Source organism: Notothenia rossii (assembly GCF_949606895.1).
Source record: "Notothenia rossii genome assembly, chromosome: 1".
Classification (NCBI taxonomy): Eukaryota; Metazoa; Chordata; class Actinopteri; order Perciformes; family Nototheniidae; genus Notothenia; species Notothenia rossii.
Window position 1 is genome coordinate 1,974,253 of NC_136912.1, and position 22,859 is coordinate 1,997,111.

The window sequence follows — 22,859 nt, forward strand, 5'->3', positions numbered from 1 at the left end:
CTCAATCATACATTAAGTATAATAGGAAAGCATCCAACCGGAAAGTGTACACACTGTAGCCAGACAGAAACTGTTGAGCATGTTTTACTGCTTTGCAGGAAATATAGTACTCAGAGAAATGTGTTTTTCCAGACATTGAAGAAAGCAAAATTCCATGACTTGTCACTATCAGGGCTGTTAGGGAAAACATCAGGCAATATATATTGTGAGATTATTAAATTTCTCTTAGAAATTGATACATTTAAAAATAATCTAGAGTTTTGGTTCTTTGTTTTGTTTCTTTTATTTATTGTTTTCTGCTTAGGCTCTTGTCCACACTCCAGTCCAGTTGGTGGCGGTAATGCACCTACAAGTTGGTTTGCCAACCGCCAATAAACACGAAAGAAGAAGAAGTGAAGTTCCCAGCTCTTTCTAACCTGGATCGAGGTGGTGTATCGTCGCTACGGTTCTCTTTCTCTCTCTGTGTTCCTGAGAAAGTGTGTGTGAGCTCCAGCTCTACTGATCCATCATCTCTGTGTTTGGATAAACCTCTGAATGGACTCTGTGCTCTTTTTTCTGGAGCGTTTACCTCGGACTATAGGAGCTAGCTTAGCATGCTAGCTGGAAACACGTTAGCAACGCTAGTCAGATTGAGAGTTTTGACGGAGAGAGAAACGGTGTGTTTAACGGAGTCTGCAGGAAAAGGTGATCTAGTAAACATGAGTAAAGTCCAAATGCTATTGTCGTTGAAGAAGCAGCAACTCACTGCTGCTGATGAAGAGATATTTGCTCTGTTTGAACAAACAGTAGCAGAGCTCGAGGAGGAGCTGTCTCTTTCCAAAGAGGAGAACAAGAGACTCCAGAAGCTACTGGACGCTGTTTCACAGCCTCAGCTTCGGATACACAAAGCAGGTCTGTTCCCTTTACTCTTAATTAACACTTTACACTCTTCAGTAGCACTTTATTATCACATTAATAACACTTTAGACCCTTTAGCAGCACTTGCTGCAGGTAAGTAAAAGTACGAACACCACACTGTGAATATCAGTGCATGACTTTAAGGATTTTGGGAGTGGCCCTGTGGGCCATCTAAGCTAATTTACAGATGGCCCTGAGCCCAATAGAGATTGCCCTAAAAAATGAGCGCGGACGAAATGGCACAAAAAGTTTGGGGGGCCTCCCCCTAGAACATTTAGATTGTTGCAGGTCTTAGATGCTGTCTGGTGCATTCTCTAGACTGAATTATAAGATGAACCACCACAATATTACTATTTCAATTTTATTCTTCATTTCACTTGTTTGTGTTTGCTCGCTTGCATGCCCTGCATAGCTATAATAAATACTTAAGTTGTTTGTCAAGACACTTTCCATCTGTTGAAGGCAAATGCCTTCCCAGATGTAAACAAGTAGAAAACATTACATGCAGCTATAACTGCCAAAACAAACATTATTTACGCTATTATGGCCCCTGTTAAAAATGTTTGTAATGTTATCTACTGTAAGTTGGTCGAAGGAATGCCTCCTCATCCAGAAGCTGACCGAGCAGACCCGAGCAGCCGAGTGCATCCGCGAAGCACACAAAATGGCGACGTCAGAGTTCCCGTTAGCCGGCAAATCTAAATCTCTTCGGTCAAAAATAATTTCTCTTTAGCGCAATACCACTTCAGTTGCGCCACTTATGTGACAGACAAGAAGAGTATGTGACAGACAAGAATAGTCCATTCTAATGTGTAACACTTAATGTGGAGAAAGAGATGTGCTGTGTGGGTTGATTGTGCGTTGATCTGTTGGTAATGCCTCAGGGTTCCGGTAAGCATGTAAACAAATGCATAATGCTGCGCTATACTTTGTGGCCTCACCCGGTTGCATAGCCACACTTATTGTTTAGGTCACGGTGTCTTTTAATAAGCAGGTAGTCATATCATTAGCTAGAACTAGCTGGATCTGATCGATATGGACATAAACGCGAGTGACTAATCTGACGGGAGAGAGAGATCAGCTGCTGCTGACGAGTCGACACGCAGCTCTGCATAATCACATGCAGCGGTGAGCGGACAAAACACACACTTCAGGTTAGAATATCACACGTCATAGCCGTGGGAACATGTTTCAAATGGGGGGTGCTGTGGGGATGACACCAGGGCTGGTTCTGACCAATGTGCTGCCATATAGGCAAGATTTTAGCTGGCAATGAAAAACCTACACAAAAGACCAATACACTACCAACAGAGAAACATATTGACATGGTGGACAACTTATATAACAAGATTTCAAATTTATTTAGTATTGTAACATGTTTTAATTGGAGGGGTGGACTTCACATCCTCTAGGGGGGTCCGGTGGTGTCCCCCTGGGAAGATTTTTTTAGCATTTTAAAGTCAAATGCTTCAATCTGGTGCACTTTGAGCGCCCAATTACTAGAGACTGATCTAGGGGGTACAACAGATCAGTTTGCATTTTATTAATCCAATAAGTATGTGAACATTTCCAATAACCTACCATAGCCAATAACAAATAAATGTAACTTATTTTATTTGTATTGTTCATTCATATCTTATTTTACCAGTTAACATTTATTTATTTAGGCATATTTTTAAATCTCTCCAGTTTTAAACGATATTTTTGGTTTACTGTCCGATAGTATACATTGGAATGATTTCAAACCTGTTTTGATTTATCCTAATAATTATAAAGGTGTACCTTGGAAATATTTGTTTACATAAATTGTGATCAAAACGTTTGAGACTCACTGAGATAACGTATCCCCGCGGTATCCCCTCTCTCTTTCTCTCTCACTTTGGCTGTGAGCTGCGGGCACCTGATAAGCCAACATCCCTCACTTTCATCACTGCAGCGCCCATCGTACAGGGCAAATGGAAAATGTAACCGGGTTGAAAAAAGGGTGTTATCTTTACTTAATTATGAATGTTGTTACATCAAGGTTGAAAATTCGTTTTTTTTGGTATTATATCTTGTGGAAGTGCAGATCCCCTGTCCTCCACCAGGGGGTGCTGCAGCACCCTCAGCACCCCTACTTCCCACGGCCCTGTCACACGTAGCTATTTAATTAGCTCTCAAACTAAAGTAACTAGTTATAGATATGTTTAGTTTTACTGTCGGTTCACTCATTACTGGATCCGCGAGCTGCATGATACTGGCATAATAGATTGCCCGATCGGGCAACCAGCAGGTGAGGCTTCATTGCCCGAGCTAAATACTAGATGGCCCCGGGCCATCGGGCAGTCCTTAATGTCGAGCCCTGAATATCCTCCATTACAAGTTAAAAGCATTTCATATCTTTAAGTTTATCTTATTTAAGTAAAAGTATGTAAGTATTATTAGACACATGTACTTTATTATAATAATTAAAATGTATTACGGAAGAGCAAACCTACCAAAATAAATATATTTATAAAAAATACATGGATTCAATAATATGCATTTTACTGATTTAAATATTACCCATACATGTAGGCACTAGTTGGTTAAATGTGACATACATTGATACTTTAGTTTTAATGTGCTTCTTTATTCACCTTTTCTTTTTAAATGTGTAAAAGCAAATAAAAACAAATACTTTGGATTAATTGAAATGGCGTGAGAATAATTCATAAAGAAATCAATAAATAAATATGTTCAATAATAAATTAAACACATCTAAAATGTTACTTGATAAAGAATAGGGGAACTAGGTCAACATTAAGTACGTAAAACGTTAATATAAATTAATGTAAAATCTCAATCAATTATTGCCAACATGTATTTATAGTATATTCTGTATATATAGATATATATATATATCTATATATATGTGTGTGTGTGTGTGTATTAGGGCTGTCAGTCGATTAAAATATTTAATCGCGATTAATCGCATGATTGTCGATAATTAATCGCGATTAATCGCACATTTTTTATCTGTTCTAAATGTACCTTAGAGGAATACGTTTTTAATACGCTTATCAACATATGAGTGGACAAATGTACTTTATGCAAATGTTTTTCATTTGAACAATGACAAATATTCTCTTGAATATTAAAGTGTGTGTGTGTGTGTGTGTGTGTGTGTGTGTGTGTGGAGATACACGATACATATCACGATATTCAGCCAACGATATGATTCGATACACTTACATCATTTTCTGAAAGATTTTAAAGGGACAGTGTGATTTTGGTGACATCTTGTGTGTTCCATTGACTTGGATTGAATTAATTCAACTGAAAGCATAAATTATACAATATATGCAAATGCTGGACAAAATGACCCAAAAGATGTGGTGAGAAAATTTGTTTCATTTATTGAAACAGTGCCAACTGTAGCTTACAAGCCTTTGAAACGTAAGTACATAAAGTGCAGTATCACAATGGACAATTAATAGGTGCAGCAGGTGGCCTGTTCTGAACAGATTCTTTTACAGCATTTTTAGCTTAACACAGAATATGAGGTAGCCAATAATTCAAGTCACTAAGAACAACAGTTAATGTAAAATGTACCTGCCAATAATTCAAGTCCAAAGGAGTAACATTTAAGCCAAAAACACTAAACAGAAAGGCTCCTCTCTACATAACTGCATCTACATTGTCTTCAGATTTTTGTTCAGGAATATAATCTGATCAACGTGGTCTGGGAGAAGTGCACTTCTCTGAGCAGTGACGATGGCCCATTCCCAAACCGCCCCCTACACCCTACCCCTCCGTTTGCGCGTAGACTCGGAGGGTCCGCCTACGAGTGTGGAGCGGTATGGAGGGGGAGTGGGCTATCAAGGCCTAAAACAGCGAGTCTGCAGCGGTGCTGACTTGAGACCGGTCTCTACCTGACCGGAGTCGTGCTGTGTGTGTCCGCTGCTGTCAAGCTGTTAACAAGTAGTTCCAGCAAACATCCACTGATAAACTGCGATGTTAACAACCTCATGATAACCTCATATGTTTTAACTTAGGATCATACCTGTGTTTAGTCTAGAAAAAGGTAAATGTGTGCATTTTATTATAAAGTTGTGTATATTTACAGACCGTTGCAAAAACTAAGAAGCTTATAAACATCAGGTTTAAAACTAAAAGAGCTTTGAAACACAATGAAAGATGTTAGGAGTTTTATATGAGTTATTCATTTAAACTTTTTGTCTAAGAGATGCTGATTTGAAACCGTTGTTACATACAGTTACGGCATTTCCTGTTTCTGCCGGAGAGAGGGGAGGCCGTCCCAAAGCTTGCTGCTGTATTTACTCCCTCCATCTGATAGGAGGGAGCCTCGTTGAGCTGCGAGTGTGGCTACAGACGGAGTTCACTCCATCGAGGGAGTGGTTTGGGATTGGGCCGATATCTCCGGCGGTAGAGAAGACCCTCTCCAGTGTGGTTAATGTTTGCCACCATTCTCCTGAACCGCTTCGCACTCACTGCGAGAAGAAGACACCGGCGTCTGTGTATCTAGAAATGCTCTACAGCGACACTAGCGGCTCGGCTGGCTGACCTAACTGCTCTTCATGCAAAGCGAACGGGGGGGAATGGGCAGCGAGCAGAGTGCCAGGCGGAACACGGGGGATTTGAATGGGAGTTAATGTATCGATACCCGCGGCTGAAATATCGATACTTTCTCGGGAAACAAAATATCGATATATATCGCAGGATCGTGTGTGTGTGTGTGTGTGTGTGTGTGTGTGTGTGTGTGTGTGTGTGTGTGTGTGTGTGTGTGTGTGTGTGTGTGTGTGTGTGTGTGTGTGTGTGTGTGTGTGTGTGTGTGTGTGTGTGTGTGTGTGTGTGTGTGTGTGTGTGTGTGTGTGTGTGTGTGTGTGTGTGTGTGTGTGTGTGTGTGTGTGTGTGTGTGTGTGTGTGTGTGTGTGTGTGTGTGTGTGTGTGTGGGGCTATTAACGCGTTAACTTGACAGACCTAATATGTATATATACACGGAATATATATTTTGAGAGAGATATACACTAGTATTTGACGCAGTCAAAAGTTTCGACACATCTTCTCATTCAAAGTTTTATATTTAAGTTGGTTCTGCTTTGTAGATTTATACTGAAGACATCAAAACTATAAAATAACACATTAACTAGAATTAGATGGAAAAAACCCTCAACTTAACTGATGTGTAGGTGATCTAGTATTGTTTAATGGAATGTATATCAGTGTCAATACTTCATTTCTTTAAACCAATATCTTTCTTGATTCTTTGTACAGTATGAAAAAAGAGTATTTGTACCTGTGCTGAAGTTCACTGCTGTGAGGAGTCCAGTTCTGTCTTTCACTCTGGTCCAGGCTGTCTGCATCACCTGGACACCTTAAACAAACAGATATATACAGTATGTAAAGTACCATGTGTACAAACAATATAACTGATTATCTTCTGTTGAACATGTTCGATTGTGTATTGTCCGAGTCAGGGTCCTTTTTATTTTACTCTAAAGTTGTGTTACCAATGCTTACTGTTTATTTGATACCCATTTGGTAATGCAATTAATAAAAACAACAAGGTTTGGTGTAGGAGCCACATATGAAGCCATTTCGGTGTTTGTTACGATCCATGTTTTTTGAGTCACTATAGGTGGTGGGCGTGTCATTGGATTTGTGTGGTGACGTTTGTGTTTATATCCGGTTGCTTTTACCTGCGCACTTGGTAATAGATGGGGGAGTGAGCTAGAGAAGGACATTTTTTGTTGACCGCACGAATGCGTACAAGGATATACGCATATGGATATGGAATATTGCATTTTTGCTTTGGAAATAAAAGGTCAAACGCATACTTTTGGAAAGACTGAGTTTTTGCGCGTCCACAGTGTTTTTTCTCTTGTTTAGTCCCTCGCGGCACTTTGTTTAAGATTACTGCCGCAATATTAAGTCAACAAAAAAACTTGTACCACAGCGTGGATCTACGGAAATTGAGGATACAGAGATTCCTAGGATCGATCTGTGACGCTGCTGAATTAAAAGGAAACATTGAAACGCTGTGTTTGCCGCTGTATTGGAGAGCAGCCAGTGTTTCCGCCAGACCAGGGCTGAGAGGGCGTCCACCCCGAGAGCGGGTTGGGGGGGATGGTGCTTGAATTTTGACTCGAGCCGTCCCTTATAGATTCTGTCTTTTTACGTTAGTGAGCCGGATCATTTGGCTCGGCTCTCTTAAAGCGCCGGCTCTTTCGGATCCCAAACGTCTCTTCATGTTACCACAGTTTACCACGGAGCCTCAGTTTCGCCGCTGCGAGGCTCTGGTGCTCGCAGCTCACATGCGTGCTCCACTAGCACCGCTCATCGCGTCCAAATCACGCACATTCCGTGTTGTCCTGTAGCAGGTGCCGCCGATGTCGGGGAAACGCTCTTCAATACTCCGAAAAGAATCCCACCAGACTCCTTTGCCCCTCCAACAGAGGGATGTCCATGTCCCTCTGTTTTCCTTTTCGTTATTTCAAGCGATAAAAACTCTCGATCTTCTCTCGAATTATTAATATTTTTGGACGCCCTCAGCTCAAGTTCAGGGCGTCCCGAGCAGAATAAGGGCGTCAAGACGCCCCCCTGGCAGAAACGCTGAGAGCGGCTTAAGGAAACTTCACCGTACTGCTGGGAGGATAAAGACTGAAGGACAATCTACACCAGGCATGGGCAAACTAAGGCCCGCGGGCCATATACGGCCCGTTGGGCTTTTGAATCCGGCCCGCCGAATATTGGTACAAAATTGTCCAAATTATAGTAAAGACCGCATTCATTTTGCCTTTTTCCTGCAATACCCGGCATTTCAGTTGATCCCACTAGATGGCGCACTAGACATCATTTACCTTTGCTGGAGTCAGGTCTATTCTCTCAGCTGGCCCCACTCGGCAACCCGGCAAGATCAGCGAATACAAGTTGTAACAAGCAGTAGCGCTGAGCAAAGTGACTAGAACGCGACCACACACTTATAAAAACACTTATATAAAGTCAGGCAACACTAACCAGGCTTAGTGTGATTCTGTTTATTTGACCTTACTTTAATAACCATCCGTTCACTGTTATTGACTATTGTGAAGAGGCAGATGTTTTTCTTTTGTTTTGTGTTATTGCAACTATCGGATGGAATCAATACATGGGCTACATGTGGCCATCACAAGTAAAATCATAACGAAAACTACGCTGGTAAAATATGTGTGAAAACGGCTTATGCCACAATATGATAGCAACAAGTAGTCAAGATAGTCTGATTAGCTTGCTATGCTAACATCACCTGTAGAATGGCAGAGAAACGTTCATAACAGCTTTGTGATGCCAAACAGCTTTCAGACTAAAACACATTCACTGATGGGGATGGGGGATATTTATCAGCTGCTTGTGTGACAGTCAGACAATAAAAACTTTACAGCGGCCGCTGCCGCGAGTTAACGGGAGAATAAACTCCGGTGCACGAGCAGCACTGCAGCGGGCAGTAATGCAACTGAACCACATTAATAAACAATTCACCACGGCACTCTGGAGAAAGGTACAAGGCTGGAGAAGTAGTTCTTTAATTTAATCGTAAAACGCCGTGTGGGTCATAAGAAGGCACGTAAACGGTTACGTCATGACGCAAACGATGACGCAATAATTCACCTTTGAACCTAATTCACCTCTGAACGTGCATCTGTAACAATGAGTGGACCAAAGAAAAGAAAAGTCAACGTTGAGTGCCGAGTGTATAATGAGGAGTGGACAGCTAAATATTTTTTTACCGATCTGCTACTGGCCCGGCCCGTCTGTCAAATTTAGAACTCATAGTGGCCCCCGAGCCAAAAAGTTTGCCCACCCCTCATCTCGACATTATAAGGAGCTAGCGGTATGTAACTTCTTCATTCATACTGTGTAAATGTTTGTTAGAACACAGTGTGAATAAGTTACTGCTGCATGTCCATTGGGGACTGACTTGTTGCTTGCGTGTGTTGGTTTGTGCCGCTAGAGGTTGTATGGATTGGAGCATTTGTTGTTCATTCATTAAAACATTAAAAGGATATGTCAATAAGTGGATCAAATTCAGATGTCAATGTGGCAAAAATGGATGAACAAAAGAGAGAGTCGATACTCACTGCCAAGGCTTTGGCAAATAAAATGGAAAAGCTTCAAAAGGAACGTCAATCAAAGGTTCAAAAAATGAAAAGTGTGATTAAAACAATGAAGGATCTCATGCAAAGGGATGACAACGCCTCACAAATACAAACTCAACATTTAATTCGACTGGTTAAAGAAACCACCCTGTTACACAAGTCTGTAATTCCTCTTCTTCCTGCAGACGAACAGGAAAAACAAAATGTATGGTTTGCCAAGACACTGAAATACAATAATGGATTTATCGACGATGTCAAGCAATGGCTTTCTGAAACTGGGAGACAACCGAGCAGCACCATTGCACATGCTCCCTCAATTGAGATATCTGATGAACACCAGCAAAGTATGTCATGTTTCAAAACAATCTGGGAAAATGTTGAAACTTCTGAAGCACAATATGAAATAAAACCAAGCGACAGTGTTTCAAACAGAGGAAGCATTGGGTCTTGCAAGCGGAGCTCTGCTGGAACCAGGTCCAGTGTTTCAACTACATCATCATGCATCAAAGCTGAGGCTGACATGGCCGCTCTCATGGCACGACAAATGTTATTAAAAGACAAGCATGCATTGGATGAACAAGAGGAAGAGCTCAGGAAAAAGAAGGAACAGCTCAGGAAAAAGAGGGAGCAACTGGAAGTGGAAGTGGAAATAGCCGCATCAAGGGCTAAAATGAATGTGTTAAGGCGCTCTGGAAGGTCTCGTGCTGGAGTAACACATCTGTGTCCCAATGGCATGCATTCTTATTTGGAAAGGGGACGAAAGGAAAACACACTCAGTGCTGGAGCAAAAACATTTGTGCCTGACACAAACAGGCCTACAGGTGGCCAGTCTGACGTACAGTTTTCACACAGAGAACATGAAGTAGAATATGGACATCTGCAACATCAAGCCACAAAAAGCTCAGAGGCCAATATACATCAACAATCACATCCACAGTTACAGCACCAAAGCAATCACCCATCAGCACTGGCACCAAGCAGCAGTGCTCAGAATCCTTTAATTAATGTCTTGGAAAGAAAAAATGAAATAACATCCATGTTGGTTCAGCAACAGTCTCTTTCTTTTCTGCCTAAAAGAGAAATTCAGATTTTTGATGGCTCTCCATTTCAATATCAAGCATTCATAAGAGCTTTTGAGCACAGCATTGAGGAGAAGACTCACAACCCTAAAGACTGCCTGTATTTTCTCGAACAGTACACCAGGGGGCAGCCTTTGGAGCTTTTCAGAAGCTGTCAGCATATGGCCCATGACAGTAGGGGTGCAACAACTAATCGACTTAATCGATTAAAATCAATTACCAAATTAGTTGCCAACTAATTCAGTCGTTATTCGTTGGTGACGTCATCACGTGTGTTTTACGCGCCGTTAAGCTCCAACGTTATAGGTCTTTTTATCGGTACTGGAGACATTTAAAAAATATATTTCATGTATTATTGCTACATAAACATTATATCGCAGTCTTAGTGTCACCAACTCGTTTCTAATATGCAAAAAGACAAATGCGTCTATGATGTATTTTCGATCAGACGAGATCTCTCTCCCCCGTCTGTGTGCGAGGGGGCGGGGCAGTTTACACACACGCAGCTGCTACATGCAGCAACACACTGCAGAGATGGCGGAGAGAACGCGCTCCAAGGTGTGGTTAAACTTTACCCGTCTCGATGCTCGTTACCAAAAGTGCAATAAGAGTTTAGCATGTAAGGGCGGTAACACGAGCAGTTTGTCTAAACATTTAGCAAAAGTGCTCCACATTCAGACGGAGGAATGCACCGGGTTCGACTGTCTTTCTAGTAGCTCTGTAGCCCCATCCACGAGTAACGTTTCCACGTCAGGTGTTATGTATGCTAGCAGCAAAACACAGAGTTAACTCAATGATACAAACATGGGTTAATGATTAGAGGTAACTGAATTATTTATTTTGTTAAAGTTTCAGCTATTCTGTTCACAGTTCTGTTTACAGATTATTTAATACGATTTGTTAAAACACAGTTTTTTCTTTTGATGTGAAATATTATTTATTTTGATTTAAATAAAAAGCAATGTCAATTTTGTTCAAAATGTGTTTAGTTAATTTAATAATATATGTATTTTTGAATCAAGTATTCATCTTTATTGTCTTCATTGTTAGTTTCCACATGCCTAAAACAACCTCAAGCTAAATCTAAAAGTTGATGGCTAAATAAGAGCGTTTGAGGAATTGTGAAAGGCGTACAGTCCGAATAGTCGATTAATCGTTTCATTAATCGATAGATTAATCGATTATCAAATTAGTCGTTTGTTGCAGCCCTACATAACAGAGGATATGCCAAAGCAAAGGCTTTGCTACAGGACTATTTTGGTAATGCACAGAACATTGTTTCAGCTTACATGGAAAAGGCTCTTTCATGGGTGGCTGATGAACAAACTGAATCTCAGGGAAGAAGAACATCATCAGAACTTAGAAGAGCACATAATGGTTGCACATCTATTTGGAGCTACATCGTCGCCAATTCTGCTAGTTTTGCCCTTAGAAAGTGTGCAGAGGACCATCGGGAGCAGTTCAGCCCCAAAGTAATCAACACTGTCCTGCACAATTTCTATGTTGACGATTGTCTAACATCTATGGTCTCAGAGGAGGAGGCAGTGGCACTCTATCATGACCTTTGTGCACTTTGTGCTCAAGGGGGCTTTCATCTCACAAAGTGGATTAGCAACAGACGTATCATGCTTGCTGCTATACCTTCGAGGGAGAGAGCGAAAAAAGTTAAGGATCTGGACTTGGATAATGACACACTCCCTGTGGAAAGAGCATTGGGCGTACAGTGGTGTGTTGAGTCAGATGTCTTTAAGTTCAAGATCATGATCAAGGACAAACCCATAACCAGAAGAGGGATCCTTCCCATGGTCAGCTCAATATTTGACCCATTAGGAATATTGGCACCTGTGGTCCTATCAGCCAAGATTATTCTTCAAGACTTTTGCAGAAGAGAACTTGGTTGGGATGATATTATACCAGCCTCAGCTGCACAAGAGTGGAAAAGTTGGCTGAAGGAGCTCTGCAATCTCGAAGAGTTTAAAGTTGACAGATGCCTAAAACCGGTGGATTTTGGAGAGACAGCAAGTGCATTTTGTGGCATCTGACAATCTGGCAATTGAGTCTGACTCTTGCTCAGTCTGGCTTGAATAAAGAACAACCAGACCGAGAGATAAAAAAGGAAATGCAGACTATCAAGGCTCAGGTGGTCTCTGGCTTTCTTTCTATTGAGGACCTCCGAAAAGCTGAGAAAGAAATGATCTGCTTTTGCCAAAATAAAAAGGTTTCCTAATGAAATCAAAGGCTTGCAAAAGGGAGAAGGTGTGAAAAAGACTAGTCACATCTACGAGCTCAACCTAGTACTTGAAGAAGGTGTTCTGAAAGTGGGAGGACGTCTCAGTAGAGCAGCAATTTCTGAAGAATCTAAACATCCAGCTATATTGGCAAAAGATCTTCACATTTCTGACATCATTCTATGGCAAGTACACCAAGATGTGGGACACGGTGGTCGTAACCACATGCTATCTAGCCTGCGACAAAGATACTGAATTCCTGATGCTAATGTGGCCATAAGGAAAACCCTGTCAAAATGTATTGTTTGTCGGCGACTAAATGGAGCTCCAGGAATGCAGCAGATGGCAGATTTACCTCGAGACAGAGTTTCTCCAGATTAACCTCCATTCACTCGTGTTGTAGTTGACTATTTTGGACCTTTTAAGGCCAAGCGAGGAAGGAGTACAGTTAAAAAGTATGGTGTTCTCTTCACATGCTTAACAGTAAGAGCCATCCACATGCCATCCACATCGAAGTTGCTTCATCCTTGGATACAGATTCCTTTGTTAATGCTCTTCGACGCTTCATCACAAGACGTGGACAAGTATTGGAATTACGCTCAGATAATGGAACCAACTTCTTCAAAGCTGAGCGTGGATTGACAGAGGCAATAGAGAGGTTGAATATTGCTAAAATCAACAACACCCTCCTTCAGAAAGGAATAAAGTGGACTTTCAATCCCCCTACTGGATCCCATCATGGAGGAGTATGGGAAAGGTTGATCAGCTATGTGAGGAAGGTTCTGAATTCCAGCCTGAAGGCACAGAACCTTGATGAAGAGTGTCTTCACATGGTTCTTTGTGAAGAACAACAGCCGTCCCATAACAAGAGCATCCACAGATCCCAATGACTTGGAAGCACTAACCCCTAACAAACTATATATATATTTTCTATTTTTTGCCTAAAGAAGAAAAGGACACTTTAACAAAGGACGTTTTTATCCTTGATTGTCTCCTACATCATTTTCCAGTTGTGTAATTATTATGTTGATATAATTAGGGGCCGAAATGTAGGAGCCACATATGAAGCCATTTCTGTGTTTGTTACGATACATGGTTTTTGAGTCACTATAGGTGGTGGGTGTGTCATTGGATTTGTGTGGTGACGTTTGTGCTTATATCCGGTTGCTTTTACCTGCGCACTTGGTAATAGATGGGGGAGTGAGCTAGAGAAGGAAATGTTTTGTTGACCGCACGCACGCACGCACGCACGCACGCACGCACGCACGCACGCATACAAGGATATACGCACATGGATATGGGATATTGCATTTTGGCTTTGGAAATAAAAGGTCAAACGCATACTTTTGGAAAGACTGAGTTTTTGCGCGTCCAGTGTTTTTTCTCTTGTTTAGTCCCTCGCGGCACTTTGTTTAAGATTACTGCCGCAATATTTGGGTTTGTTCTTCAGATGACTGTGACGTTAACGTGTAAGCTCAATAATGAACTCCAGCTCAACCAACCATATTGTAATATCTAACCATCTTGAAATATGACATTATTATTTGTAATATACACACATCTTATTGTGAGGTGGATTTCACATACACTACTTAAACGTTGGCTTGTCTACATACTTGAGCACAGCCAATTTAAATTAACCTTAGCGATGCATACAGTTCCTACCTACATAATAAAATATCTCTCTAAGTTACAAGGATGACCTTATTTTATCAACCTCAAACAGAAACCGTTTGTTCAACAGTATTATCCCACTTAACGCTTAACACTTGTCTATTTCGTTTTAACCTTTTATATATACAGTCTATGATTTTAACTTGGAGGCTACTATTAGCATTGTTAGTACCGATGTAGCTACAACTCGCTTGCACGCTAACCCAAGCCTTAACATTCATTACGAAGCTGATTTAAAATCATTAACACATAAATAAAGTACTCAAATTTCACTTACCGCAAAACCGCATTCATGCACCGTCTGTTTCAACTGCAGAGCGAGTCACAATTTTTTATTTTTTATTTAACCAGATAAAAAGCATTGAGATAAAATCTCATTTACAATGCTGACCTGGCCAAGAAGGCAGCAACGTTACACATAACACAAACATATAAAATACAGAGAACATAACTAAGAAAACAAAAGACGAAAAAAAGCAGTTACTACATTGTGCACATTAGGACAGTAAGAAAGGCACTACTTATTACTGCAAGAGCAGCTGGTGGTAAGGACTTCTGGCAACTTCAATTTAAAACAGGCTATAGAAACAAGTGCCGTCAGTTTGAGGCGTGATTGAAGGTCATTCCAAGACCAAGGACCATAATAAAAGAGACTCCTTTTTCCAGCCTCAGTCCGCACGGCAGGAACCTGGAACCGTATCAAGGCACTGGATCTGAGGTTGTAAAAGTCACAAACTGGAGCAAATCTGGCTCATATGTAGAGTGGAAGATTTCCTAAAATGGCTTTATACATTAATAAAAACCAATGCTGCATCCTACGCATAGTGAGTGAGGACCATCCAGTTAGGCTATACAGTGTGCAATGATGAGTCCTATAGGGTGCATTTGATATATAACGCAGTGCAGCATGGTAGAGTGGGTCAAGTTTGGCCAAGACAGTGGGACAGGCAAATCTATAAATGGTGTCACCGTAGTCCAGCTGGGACAGGAATAAGCCAGAGACCAACCTTTTACGGGATGAAGTTGAAAAACAACATTTAAGTCTGTAAAGGAAGCCAAGACTGAATTTCAATTTCTTTGTTAGAACTTCGATATGGTGTTTGAAGTTCAGATTACTGTCCAACCAAAAGCCAAGATATTTGTAGATATCAACAAACTCCACAGAGACGCCATCAAGGGTGTCAATGGAGAGGCAAGAGGACGCTGACTTGGGAGCAAAAAGCATTGCTTTGGTTTTCTTACTATTCAAAAGCAGTTTGGAATCAAGAAGTGCATGCTGCAGCGTGATAAAATCAGATTTTAAATTGGAAACGGCCATGTCCAGAGAAGGAGCACATGAATATACAATAGTGTCATCAGCATACATATGATAGGTAGAAAATTGCATCTGATTACAAATATTGTTTACATATAATAAAAAGAGCAAAGGCCCCAAAATAGAGCCCTGTGGAACGCCCTTCTCCAAGGTGACAGGGTCAGAGACAGTGCTACCCAACCTGACGCATTGAGTACGGTCGGTTAGATAACTCTGAAACCAACAAATGGCATTATGACCGAAACGAGACACCAACATAACATTAGACATAATGTGGTGATCTACAGTATCAAATGCTTTGGCTAGGTCAATAAACAATGCAACACAAACAGATTTGTTATCCAAAGCAGCCTTGATATCATCTAAGACTTTCAGACTGGCAGTCACAGTACTGTGCTTTGATCTGAATCCAGATTGCATAGGGTTAAGGATGTTGTGTGAATTTAAAAAAAGTTTTAGCTGAGTAGAAACTAGGGACTCAAGAATCTTTGATAACACAGAAAGATTTGAGATAGGACGATAATTATTTAACTCAGTGGGATCACCAGCTTTCAAGAGGGGCGATACCAGAGCTTGCTCCCACAGAGCTGGCAGTGTGTGAGTGGACAGGGAGAGATTAAAAATATCAGTTACTGGTTGTGCTATAATCTGAGCTGCAATTTTTAAAAAGAATGGGTCGAGGCCGTCAGGCCCGGCAGACTTTTTAGGATCAATTGAGTGCAAACCCTGTAAGACTTCAGAGACCGAGAAAGAAGCAAAATCAAAAACAGGGGAGCTCATCTCTTGACTAGGGCTGTGAGTACGACCATTTAGAGAGTCATGACTTTGCTCATCAAAAATGTGACCAGCCTTTTTGAAGTGAGCATTGAAAGCATTAGACATACCATCTGAATCTGAAATAAAATAATCACTGACCTTCAGTTTTTGTGGGAAACTAGAAACTTTCTTGTTCTGAAGTGATTTAATTGTTTTCCAGAACTTAGAATGGTCATTAAAACAATCAGTGGTTAAGCTCAGATAGTAATCAGCTTTAGCTTTTTTAATAAGGGCTGAACATTTATTTCTGAGGACACGAAAAAGAAGCCAGTCATCACTAGTGTTAGACTTTCTAGCTAAAGACCATCGCTTATTTCGATCATGAATTAGATCAGATAGTTCTCTAGTAAACCATGGAGTGTTCCTATTCTTGACTCTGAATTTTCTAAGGGGGGCATGTCTATTAATAATCGATAAAAAGTGATCAATAAAAAATTGGACGGCAACATCAACAGATGGAATTAACGCTATGAAGTGCCATTTAACCTCCGCCAGATCGTGTAGGAAAGCCTGCTCAGAGAAGTGTTTGAAGCAGCGCCTGAGGACAATAAGGCCCTTGGCTTTGGGCAACTTAGTGCTCCTAACGCAAGCAATAGTGCAATGGTCACTGATATCATTAGGAAAAACACCAACAGACACATACTTATGAGCTGCATTTGTTAGAATGACATCTATAAGGGTATCGTTATTGGGTTTGGCAGGGTTTATTCTAGTGGGACTATCAATAAGCTGAGTTAAGTTCAAAGAATCACAAACCTGCTTAAACTGTGAAGATTTATCACTCAACCAGTCCCAATTTAAATCACCCATTAATATGATTTCAGAAGAAAACATAGACAACAATTCAGTAAGGCTAGTAGTTGCATCCATGATGGCCGATGGAGGCCTATAACAGCCAATAACAGTGAGAGGAGCATTTGCTATAGTTATTTGGACTGCTAGCAACTCAAATTGCCTTGGAATTGAAATTGAGTGAAGGACTGAGCACTGTAGTTTCTCAGCAGTGTATATTGCAACACCACCAGCTCTGCCCTTACGATCCGTTCTGAATACATTATATCCATCAATGTGAATAACAGTGTCAGTGACAGACGGTTTTAACCAGGTTTCAGGTTTAGCAACTAAAAACCAGGTCTTGAAAACATCTAATTTGGGCACTAGGCTTCTAGCATTAACATGCAGAAAACCCAATCATTGCCTACAGCTAGGCCTGTCACGGTAATGAATTGTGTTGGACGATAAATTTTTCTGGAAATTATTGCGATAAACGATTATATTGTCGGCACCGTTTTAAGACCATTTTAGACATAATGATAATATATAATAATAATTCTAGTACATCCTTTCAAACATAACTTTTTATTGAACATTCAACATTGCAAATGAAATGTGAAATAATATTAAAATATATAAATTCATAAATAAAACAAATTAATTAAATTATAAAAAATTAATTAAATCACACACAACCAAAACAATAAATTAAATAGTCAGGCTGGAAAACAGAGCTCTCTCTCTCATATATATATATATATATATATATATATGAGAGAGAGAGCTTTATAAATAAATAAATAAATATGAGCACTCATTGTCTCACAAGCAAAAAAAAACTCCTTAAAACTACAGTCAAGTGTACAGTCCACTGTCAAAGACCCAGATGCCTCAACAGGCCATATCCAAATCTGTTTTTCTAAGTTTTCGAGCAAGGAACACCAACATGTTTGCATTGTCGGGCGGGGGCTCTCCATCTCCAGCTGCCGTGTTTGCTCCCAGCTGGGAAAACGGAATGGGGTGGTTGTGTTTTAGGTGGTTTAAAATGCGTGGTATTGCCTGCTTTTGTCGCTACCTTTTTTAAACCAATGCGACACACCGCCCGGCTCATTCAAGTCCGTAGGTTCGCCTCGTTGATTTGGTTTGAATCCAAAATACTGCCACACCGGAGAATCGAGATGTGTAGTAAGGTTTTGTAACCAATTTCATTTCACTTTAAATTCCCCGCGAGTAAGTCACACGTTGTCTCCCGCTTGTCGCTATATTATTAATTTGGCTGCTACGCTGCTGCACGTGCACGCGGAGTGTCCTGACCTGGCTGTGTGTCAGCCCCGCCCCTCACAGCGCGCCTGGCAGCCACAGCGCTCCAGGCCAAAATGCTGGTCACATCTTTATGTAAACGGCAATTTATCGAGCTCAGAAAAGTTATCGAGTCCATTTTTATTTATCGCACGATAAGTCAATTTATCGATTATCGCGACAGGCCTACCTACAGCTAAACTCATTCGGAGTTGGCAAATTATGCAAGGAAGCAGAGAAACACTCAGGACCAGGGTTAATGTTAACGTTACCAGAGAGTAGTAGCAGTAACAATATTAACAGTCTGGAAGAGGATTTTTTCACATGGGCTCTGGACGCGTCACTCCTCGGGGGGGCGGGGCTGCTCCAATCCTTCGATATTAGCGAGTCCAGAGTAAATAGGGCCAACGGGAGAGCGCATTTCGTGCCATGAAACATCAGCTTTTGGTAAAAACTATCCGATGGAGTCAGCGCTCCAGAGGTTCCAACATCTGAAAGTCCGAAGTGAATAGAGATATTGCTGGGAGGCAACCTGTCACTTTTGCCGACATGCGGTCTGACAATTAATCCCAGGAAGAAAGCGAACACAAGGGTAGCTTTAGGCAACATAGTGCCTTAACACACCCAATTCAGGATCCGCAGCTCAGGTGAATCCGCAGCTCAGGTGCATCAGCCCCCGACAGCACGGCAGGACAGACAGCAATCCAGAGTCCGAAGGAGCGAAAGCTCAGGCAGAGAGTCCGAAGGAGCGAAAGCTCAGGCAGAGAGCAAACAATCCAGTCACAGCGAGGCACCGGCACAAAACAGCCCAAAAACTCAAGCTTTTAAAACGTTTTTAAAAGCGCAGCAGACCAATTTAAAAACGGGTCTAAAAAGCTAAATAAAAATTATAAAATGTCAGTATGCACAAGAAGAACGAGGATGAGACAAACACTAACAGAGACAGAAAACAAATCAACGTGCTGTCATCTTGGGAGGCGTCACCTCAAGCCTAAAAAATTATGTGATGTCAGAAGACCGAGGGGGTGGAGTGAGAATTAAGGAACACGGCATCCGAGCAGCCTGTGCCTGTGCGTACAATAGTACGATATATATAAGCATGAAGAACAAACAACCACGGCCGGCTTCAGGTTGTGTTCCCTGGATGAACTGAGCAGGCAGAGTCCCTGTAGCTAGCTTCACGGAGCAGCTAGCAGGGAGACAAGAAGCTAGCAGCAGAAGTCACTTGACAGAGCCGTCACTCAATGTGACCACGCCCTAATATATGCATAACTTTAAGGCTTAATATTAATTAAACAGATGAGTTGAGAAAAGATTCACCCCCCAAATCCATATTCACAAAGGGGGGATCTAACTATACAGAGAATATGGTTTTTTGAACCACGATGTAAACATGTTTATTTCTGTTGTAAAGTTGGGCATTTTAACATGGGGGTCTAAGAAAATTGCTACCTTCTGCAGACTGCTCCTATTGGCCACTAGATGAACTGCAGTGTGTGGCACTTCCGTATTGGTGTCCCGGCTCTTGCCCTGAGTTTGCCGCTTGGTTTGAATGCAGGATTTTAATTTGTAACAGAGTATTTTAATTCTATACTGTAGGCGTAGTGTATCTGTGAACGATCCCAAATACAATTCCTTGTTTATTGCAGCTAGTGCTACGCCAGAAGAAAAAACAACCCTTTTTCATTTTCAAAGGGGCTGGGCTACATAAGGTGAATTGAGACAACAAAAATACACATTAAGTGGGACAAAGAAAGATAATGTGAAAATGTAAAAACAAAGGCATTAATTAGGGCTGAAAAATGTCTCCCATTGTAATGGTGATTAGATTTTTAAATGCCAACACTTAACAGTTTGTTCTGACTGTGTGTTTCCTGTTTCCTGCAGACGTCCAGCAGCTGGTGGTGGTTAAAGAAGAGCTTCTCCCTGACCAGCAGGAGTGGAGCACCAGTCTGGACCAGGAGGACCCAGAGCCCGCCCCACACATTAAGCAGGAACAGGAGGAACTCAGGGTCAGTCAGGAGGTGGAGAAGGCTGATATCACCAAGTCCACTTTCACTCCTGACCCTGTGAAGAGTGAAGATGAAGAGAAACCTCAGTCCTCTCAGCCTCATCAAAGACAAACTGAACACATGGAAACAGAAGCTGATGGAGATGACTGGCTAGGACCAGAACCAGCCAAGAACTCAGATCCAGAGAGCAGTTTAAAACCAAAGACTGAGGACGACACTGGAGACTCATCTGAACCTGAACCTGGAGACTCTTCTGAACCTGAACCTGGAGACTCTTCTGAACCTGACACTGAAGACAGTGCTGATTGGAAAGAGACCAGAGAACCTGCATCACGCTCAAACTCACTGAAAAATAGACGTGAATCTGTCAGTGATCCACGACGTAGTGCTGAAAATAAACCATTCATCTGCTCAGTCTGTAAGAAAGCTTTTTCAAAGAGTGGAAGTTTAAAGGCACACGTGAGAGTCCACACAGGAGAGAAACCCTTTAGCTGCTCAGTTTGCACCAAATATTTTGCACAGGGTGGAAGTTTAAAGGAACACATGAGAGTCCACACAGGAGAGAAACCCTTTAGCTGCTCAGTTTGTACCAAATATTTTGCACAGGGTGGAAGTTTAAAGTCACACATGAGAGTCCACACAGGAGAGAAACCCTTTAGCTGCTCAGTTTGCACCAAATATTTTGCACAGAGTGGAAGTTTAATTAAACACATGAGGGTCCACACAGGAGAGAAACCCTTTAGCTGCTCAGTTTGTACCAAATATTTTGCACAGAGTGGAAGTTTAAATAACCACATGAGAGTCCACACAGGAGAGAAACCCTTTAGCTGCTCAGTTTGTACCAAATCTTTTTCACAGAGTGGATGTTTAAATAAACACATGAGAGTCCACACAGGAGAGAAACCCTTTAGCTGCTCAGTTTGTACCAAATCTTTTGCGCTGAGTGGAAGTTTAAAGGAACACATGAGAGTCCACACAGGAGAGAAACCACACAGCTGTACAGTCTGTAAGAAAGCTTTTTCACAGAGTGGAAGTTTAAAGGAACACATGAGAGTCCACACAGGAGAGAAACCACACAGCTGTACAGTCTGTAAGAAAGCTTTTTCACATAGTGGACATTTAAAGGGACACATGAGAGTCCACACAGGAGAGAAACCCTTTAGCTGTACAGTCTGTAAGAAAGCTTTTTCACAGAGTGGAAGTTTAAAGGCACACATGAGGGTCCACACAGGAGAGGAAGAATAGAGCTGCTATGTTTGTGACAAAAGATTAAAATGGCATAATCGTTTCAAAAGACACACGTGTGTTGGCCTCAGCTGCGTCTGTAACTGTAAGGGAATACATTTGTCTATTTTGTGTCCCGATGACCTATTGCCGTTACATGTAATACGTTACTCCCTAAGCCTGATTTCACCCACCTGCAACCGATTCACTAATAATCTCAAATGTTCATTCCTTTGACCCCTTGACTCGACAACTTTCTTGTTTAATAATCGTTACATCTCCTCAGGACCAAGTTCCCGTGTCCTGCCTTTCACCTGCTGATCACCCGCTGCTCATTTAAGGTGGACTGACCGATACAAGGGACCAGCTAGTCTTAGTGTCTTAATGCAAACGTTTTGTAAAGTGATGCTAGACCAAAGACGTGCTGTTGGGCTGTGTGCTCTCTGCAGGACGGTGTCTATACTCAAAGATTGTTGATGAAATGAGAGATTCACTCTGTTTTTGTTGTCTAAACGACGCCAACAGAGCGATACGTCTTCTTTCCAGCAGATGGCATAAATGTTACATCATCCAGTTCAACTGTCATCCACACATTCATGATTCAAAACAGCAATGTGTAAGATATGGCTAGTAATTGACTATTTCAACAGAATGTGATGTGGTTACAGTCTTGAGGCCATGTCCAATATGTTTATGTTTTGTTTGATTAAATCTACTGAAATGAGCATTCAATGACTACATTATTCTGAATTACTGTCATTACATCATGGGTTTGCATTGCAATATTAGAACGCATAAAACCCTACTTTATTTATTCCAAGTTGCGGGTGTTCATTGTTTAGAAGTCTGCTGTGTTTCATCCAAGCTTCCACTTCGTGCTCCGATAATGCTGAAAGTGTCTGTTGTATGCTTTACCTGCTCCAGTAACAAAGTGTAATTCACTGGACAGAGACAAGAGATAGTGTATGGATCCAGAGGAGAACCAGAAGATAGTCTGTATAGAGCCTTCAGGTTCTGAAAATGATCAGGGATAGAGTTAGAAAAAAAATCCAAAACCCTGAATAGAGCTAGAAGATAGCCAGTACAAAGCCAAGAAAGACCCAGTAGAAAGACAGGAAGGAGCCAAAAGAGTTTGTATTTTGTACTTTTTTATATTGAAGCTCTTCCCTTAAGATATTATAACTTCCTATCTCAATATGTATCATATTATTCCATTTGTGCTGCCAATTATTGAGACTGTTTCACAGCTTTATGTTAAATATTTAGACTGTTTTCTTTACATATAGATTACATAGGATGAACAGCACGATCCACTCTGCTGGATTCTGCCCAAATCGGCTCAAATTGCATGCAAACATCTCGCTTTAACCATACTCCTGCAGTTGTATTGTTCTGGATTGAAGAGTATTAGATGTTCTGCACTC

General features: G+C 41.3%; 1 protein-coding gene across 1 annotated transcript; it reads left to right on the forward strand.

Annotated features, from left to right (window-relative positions):
• Positions 1-393: 393 nt before the first annotated feature.
• LOC307024936 (uncharacterized protein) lies at positions 394-22,160 on the forward strand. Its single transcript, XM_079659445.1, has 2 exons — positions 394-891; positions 20,087-22,160. The coding sequence occupies exons 1-2, from the start codon at positions 594-596 to the stop codon at positions 21,454-21,456; spliced, it is 1,668 nt and encodes a 555-aa protein (XP_079515571.1). The 5' UTR covers positions 394-593; the 3' UTR covers positions 21,457-22,160.
• The last annotated feature ends 699 nt before the right edge of the window (positions 22,161-22,859 follow it).